Below are 5,529 nucleotides of genomic sequence, written 5' to 3'. Positions count from 1 at the left end.
GGAGCCCCTCTGGAGCCAGGCTGGGAGAGCTGGGGGTGCTCACCTGGAGAGGAGAAGCTGCAGGGAGAGCTCAGAGCCCCTGGCAGGGCCTGAAGGGGCTCCAGGAGAGCTGCAGAGGGACTGGGGACAAGGCCTGCAGGGACAGCACCCAGGGAATGGCTGCCAGTGCCAGAGGGCAGGGCTGGGTGGGATCTTGGCAATGAGGAATTGTTCCCTGGCAGGGTGGGCAGGCCCTGGCACAGGGTGCCCAGAGCAGCTGGGGCTGCCCCTGCACCCCTGGCAGTGCCCAAGGCCAGGCTGGACACTGGGGACAGTGGGAGGTGTCCCTGCCATGGCAGGAGAGTGGAAAGAAATGAGATTTGACATCTCTTCCAATGCCAACCATTTGTGATTTTATGATCTTTCCTGCCCCCAGTCCAACTCCCCCATTTACAGACCCCACACCCAGGACTCTCCCCTCCTCAGGAACATTTCACATCAGCACAGCAGGGCTGAAGCAGAGGCAGAGTTTATTACCAAAGGCACCTTCAGGGAGTCACAGCAGCCCGAACACCAACAGAGCTCAGCCAGGGCAGGGACAGATGTCAGCAGCCCCCACGGCAGGGCAGAGAGGACAGCAGAGGCACGGAAATCCCTGCTCTGGTCAGCACAGAGGCGGCACCACGGTCCAACAACACAAACTGTGCTGAGCGCGGGGACAGACGGACGGACAGAGCTGCCGGTGCCAGCTCCTGCCGAGGGGTCACGGGGAGCCCCCTCGCTGGGAGCCCCCCAGCGCCGGGGGCAGCAGCAGGGGCAGCAGGGGCAGCAGGGGCAGCAGGGGCAGCAGGGGCAGCAGCAGGGGCAGCAGGGGCAGCCCGGGGCAGGGCAGGGCCCGCGCGGTGCCGTGGCTCTGGGGCGGCAGGGTGCCCTCCTGGCCCGGGGAGGATCTCCTGCCCTCCTGTTCGGGGGAGGATCCCGTTATCCCGGCGTAGTAGCGGGCCACGGCCGCGTTGGGGTTGCCCCGGGCGGGGTCGAACCACATCTGGATGCAGCGGCCGCTGCCCCGGCGCTCGGGGCTGAGCCTGAAGGAGCCGGACCAGATCTTCTCACACAGGTCCTGGGGCCGCGGGAACACCTGGTGGAAGGGCCGGCACTCGGAGCCCCAGGGACAGCGGTTGGTTCCTGCGGGCACAGCAGCGTGGCCCTGAGAGCACGGCCATCCTGTCCTTCCCACAGCCCACAGCCACGCCTGAGCTGGGCACAGCAGCGTGGCCCTGAGAGCACGGCCATCCTGTCCTTCCCACAGCCACGCCTGAGCTGGGCACAGCAGCGTGGCCCTGAGAGCACGGCCATCCTGTCCTTCCCACAGCCCACAGCCACGCCTGAGCTGGGCACAGCAGCGTGGCCCTGAGAGCACAGCCATCCTGTCCGTCCCACAGCCACGCCTGAGCTGGGCACAGCAGCGTGGCACTGTCACAAACCCCAGGGGGAGCACGGCCATTCCTCTCTGTCCTTCCCCTGGCCGAGCAGCTCACCTGCCCATGGCCACACCTGAGCACTGGCGCTCGGCCACCCTCCTGACACCCCAGAGAGGTGACAGGGTCTTGTTCCTGTGCCTGTGATGATCCCTGAGGTGTTAGAAAGTCCTTTTTCTCCCAACCCTGCCACTGGAGAAACTGAGACTCCTCGGCTCTGGTTCTCAATGTTATTTATTTTCTCTTATCTATTCCATTATTTCTCTGACCTGCTGAGATCTGTCCAGCAGGTTGGGTTGTGGCACAGTCCCTGCCCTTGGGGTGGTGTTGGCTTTTTATACTAAGAACTACCTGTACTTTATTTACAATAACTTCCTAATACCTATCACCTATGTTAGACAGTCTGTCTCTACTCTAAACCCATCCAGAAGTGCCACCATCCCAGCAGAAGATGGAGGCCAAGAAGAAGAGGAGAAGGAGAAGGAGAAGGAGAAGGAGAAGGAGAAGGAGAAGGAGAAGGAGAAGGAGAAGGAGAAGGAAGGAGAAGGAGAAGGAGAAGGAGGACAGGACATGCCCAGATTCCTCCATCTTGCCTCTTGAACCCCCATTCTAAATCCCCAAAATTCTACTTTTTCACCCTGTGACAAATTCACTGTCATTCTACTCAAACCCCTGTGGCCTGTAACTCCTCACACAAAGCTGGGAATTGTTTCCATGTGCTAAAATCAAAGGCACAGGTGTCTGTGACCCCATGCCAAGGTGTCTGAGCCCCCTGGCAGCCATCCAGGGCAGCCAGAAGGAATGTCCTGGGCTCTGACAAGAGCAGCAGTGGCACTGCCAGTGACCCACCAGGGGTGAGGACAGGCTCCCAAGCCCACCAACCTGTGGCCCAGTTCCAGCCCTTGTGCCAGTTCTCCTTGCAGGTGAGGGCGTCCCTGCAGTCCTGCCACCACTCCTCGCAGTCCTCCCTGCACAGGGGCACGTGCAGGATCCTCTCCTTCCTCCAGCTGCTGTCAGCCTGCAGGGCACAGGGCCAGGCAGGTGTCACCCGGGGGCTCTGCCACACCCAGATCCCCCAGCCCCTCCTGGGGGAGCACAGCTGGGCCCAGAGGAGCCTCAGCCCAGCACAGGTGGGTCCTGACACAAGGAATTCCTCCATCAGTCACAGGCCAGAGAAGCCCTTGGAAGCTTTCTGTCCTGTGGGAAAAGCTGAGGCAGCCTAGATATGGCAGAGAAATCCTTCCCTGGCAGGTGGGCAGGGCTGGGATGGAGTTCCCCGAGCAGCTGGGGCTGCCCCTGCACCCCTGGCAGTGCCCGAGGCCAGGCTGGACACTGGGGACAGTGGGAGGTGTCCCTGCCATGGCAGGGGTGGCACTGGGTGGGATTTGGGGTCCCTCCCAACTGCAGAGTGCCAGGATTGCCGGGTCTGAGCCCACCTGCTGGATCCAGGGCCCCAGGTTGGGGGAGCACTCGTACAGGCACGTGTCCTGGATGAAGTGGCGCTTGCACTGGGGGGGCATCACCCCGCAGTGGTTCCAGTTGAAGTTGTAGAGGTAGGACTGGTCCTTGTGTGCCTCCAGGCTGGTGTTGGCCGTGCAGCAGGCGTTGTCCTTCCAGGGGGAGCACTGCAGCACAGAGGGGACAGGCAGCAGCTCCAGGGGCACAGCCCTCAGCAACCGCAGCACTTTGTCCTCTGCAGCAAACTCTGGGTCACTGTGGCCTCAGGAGCTGGGCACTGCAGCGAGGCAGGGCTGGAGCAGCAGATCAGCTCCTCAGCAGGAATTGTGCCAGCCCAGGAACAGAAACAAACCCCTTTCCTCTGCCAAGGGGCTGGGGCAGAGCAAGGAGGGTGTCCCACACTGAGGGAGCACAGGAGAGCCTTCCCTTCCCTTCCCTTCCCTTCCCTTCCCTTCCCTTCCCTTCCCTTCCCTTCCCTTCCCTTCCCTTCCCTTCCCTTCCCTTCCCTTCCCTTCCCTTCCCTTCCCTTCCCTTCCCTTCCCTTCCCTTCCCTTCCCTTCCCTTCCCTTCCCTTCCCTTCCCTTCCCTTCCCTTCCCTTCCCTTCCCTTCCCTTCCCTTCCCTTCCCTTCCCTTCCCTTCCCTTCCCTTCCCTTCCCTTCCCTTCCCTTCCCTTCCCTTCCCTTCCCTTCCCTTCCCTTCCTCCTCCCCCCGCTGTGCTCTGGGGTACCCAGCCAGGTGTGCCAGTACCCAGCCAGGTGTGCCATCCAGGTGTGTGGGTACCCAGCCAGGTGTGCCAGTGCCCAGCCAGGTGTGCCATCCAGGTGTGTGGGTACCCAGCCAGGTGTGCCAGTGCCCAGCCAGGTGTGCCATCCAGGCGTGTGGGTACCCAGCCAGGTGTGCCAGTGCCCAGCCCAGCCCCGCTTGTACCTGCTGGTAGAGCTTGCCCTCGGGGCCCGGCTGGCTCTTGTGGTGCTTGGCATCCATGCACACGTTCAGCAGAGGGTCCTTGCCCGCCTTGGCTGCCAGCGGCACCAGTGCCACCGCCAGTGCCACCGCCAGCGCCACCGCCAGCGCCACTGCCATCCCGGGAACGGGCTGCGACAGAGGGGACAGCGCTGGGAGAGAGGGGACAGAGCTGGGGGACAGGGACAGAGAGGGAACAGTGCTGGGAGAGAGGGGACAGAGAGGGGACAGAGAGGGGACAGAGAGGGGACAGAGGGGAGAGAGCTATGGGAGAGGGGACAGCGCTGGGAGAGAGGGGACAGAGCCAGGAGAGGGGACAGGCCTGGGCAGAGGGAACAGAGGGACAGCGCAGGAGTGTGTTTGTCGCGGGCAGCAGCGAGGGAGGTGCTGTGCAGCCGGGCACTCCCCGGGAGCTGGCAGCTCCTCCAGGGACAACACCGCACATCTTGATGGCACCAAGGACACGGAGCAGCCCCCCGGGCAGGCGGCAAGGTCAGCACCGTTATCACCAGGACAGCAGCACCGTGGGGACAAACAGCCCCGGGAGAGCCGGGACTGGGCTCTCCATCAGCCCTGAGCTTGGGGACACCCGCTGCCTTCGGGGCCCTTCTGCCTCCCCAGGGCTCCAGAGAGGAGCTCCCAGCCCCAGACCCTGTGCTCCAAGGCAGGGGAGGGCAGGGATGTCTGTCCTGGGCTCAGGGACTGCAGGGATGTCAGGGATGCTCAGGGATGTCTGTCCTGAGCTCAGGGACTGCAGGGATGTCCGTCCTGAGCTCGAGGAGTGCAGGGATGTCAGGGATGTCTCTCCTGAGCTCAGGGAATGCACCAAACACGGCACCTTGTGTGGGCCAGGAGCTGCAGGAGCCCTGTGTTAACTTCAGGACTGTGCTAAGACAGGAAAACATTTTCTCTATCTGTATCTGAGACTTGGACACCCTCTCCTGAAGCCTTCAGTGGAGAGCTGAATCACCAGAGAATCACAGAAGGCCGGAAGGAATCTCAAAGCCCATCTCATTCCACCTCTGCTGTGGGCAGGGTCACCTCCCAGCACCTCAGGGTGCTCCAGCCTGCTCTGATCTGAGCAATAAAAGACATTTCACACACTGTGCCTCGGCCTCCTCTGCCTGCCAGAGGCTGGCACCAATTTTATAGTAATTTTCTAAAACACCCAAAAAACAACCCCACACCAATCAACCAACATCAAGACTTTACCAAGAAAATTCCCTCCCATTCCTCGTTGACACAGCACAAGGGCCTGAACCAGACACATTTTAAGAAGAATTTTGCAAAACACAGAAGCAAGACAAAGCATTTACAGCATTAAAATAGCACAAAACGCCCCAGAAAAAGCAGCTACAAGCCTGAGGAGACAGACACAGAAACCTGAGAGCTGGGAAGTAGCTCACTTGCATTAGAACTGCATTTATGCCCCCAAATCAGTCAGCCTTACCAGCCTGAAAAGCCTCACCCTCTCTCCAGCACTCCCAGGCAGCCCAGCAGCTTCTGGGGCAGCTTTAACAGCAGAGCTGCTGGCACAGGCGCTGGCCTGGGCAGGAACTTCCCCCTCTCTCTGAGGAGCTGGTGCCAGCACAGGAACAGTGTTTGGGTGGCAGCTGGCTGCTCCAGCCTGGAGAAATCCAGAGTTCCCTT

At 61.4% G+C, this 5,529-nt stretch overlaps 1 protein-coding gene across 1 annotated transcript; it reads right to left on the bottom strand.

Annotated features, from left to right (window-relative positions):
* Nucleotides 1–582: 582 nt before the first annotated feature.
* Nucleotides 583–4,133, bottom strand: LOC131572525 (folate receptor gamma-like). The gene is made up of 4 exons (XM_058825750.1): nucleotides 3,844–4,133; nucleotides 2,894–3,082; nucleotides 2,340–2,475; nucleotides 583–1,164 (listed from the first exon to the last, which is right to left on the bottom strand). The coding sequence occupies exons 1-4, from the start codon at nucleotides 3,997–3,999 to the stop codon at nucleotides 743–745; spliced, it is 903 nt and encodes a 300-aa protein (XP_058681733.1). The 5' UTR covers nucleotides 4,000–4,133; the 3' UTR covers nucleotides 583–742.
* Nucleotides 4,134–5,529: the final 1,396 nt, after the last annotated feature.

The sequence above is a fragment of the Ammospiza caudacuta genome, chromosome 2 (assembly GCF_027887145.1).
Source record: "Ammospiza caudacuta isolate bAmmCau1 chromosome 2, bAmmCau1.pri, whole genome shotgun sequence".
Taxonomy (NCBI): domain Eukaryota; kingdom Metazoa; phylum Chordata; class Aves; order Passeriformes; family Passerellidae; genus Ammospiza; species Ammospiza caudacuta.
This window is presented reverse-complemented; position numbering and strand designations above follow the sequence as displayed.

Excerpts from the sequence above, each read along its gene's own strand:
- LOC131572525 (XM_058825750.1), bottom strand. The coding sequence starts at position 3,999 with ATGGCAGTGGCGCTGGCGGTGGCGCTGGCGGTGGCACTGGCGGTGGCA. Across the intron at positions 2,476-2,893 it reads TGGGGCCCTGGATCCAGCAG|GCTGACAGCAGCTGGAGGAA; the intron begins GTGGGCTCAGAC and ends TGTGCCCTGCAG. Across the intron at positions 1,165-2,339 it reads GGGCTGGAACTGGGCCACAG|GAACCAACCGCTGTCCCTGG; the intron begins GTTGGTGGGCTT and ends CTGTGCCCGCAG.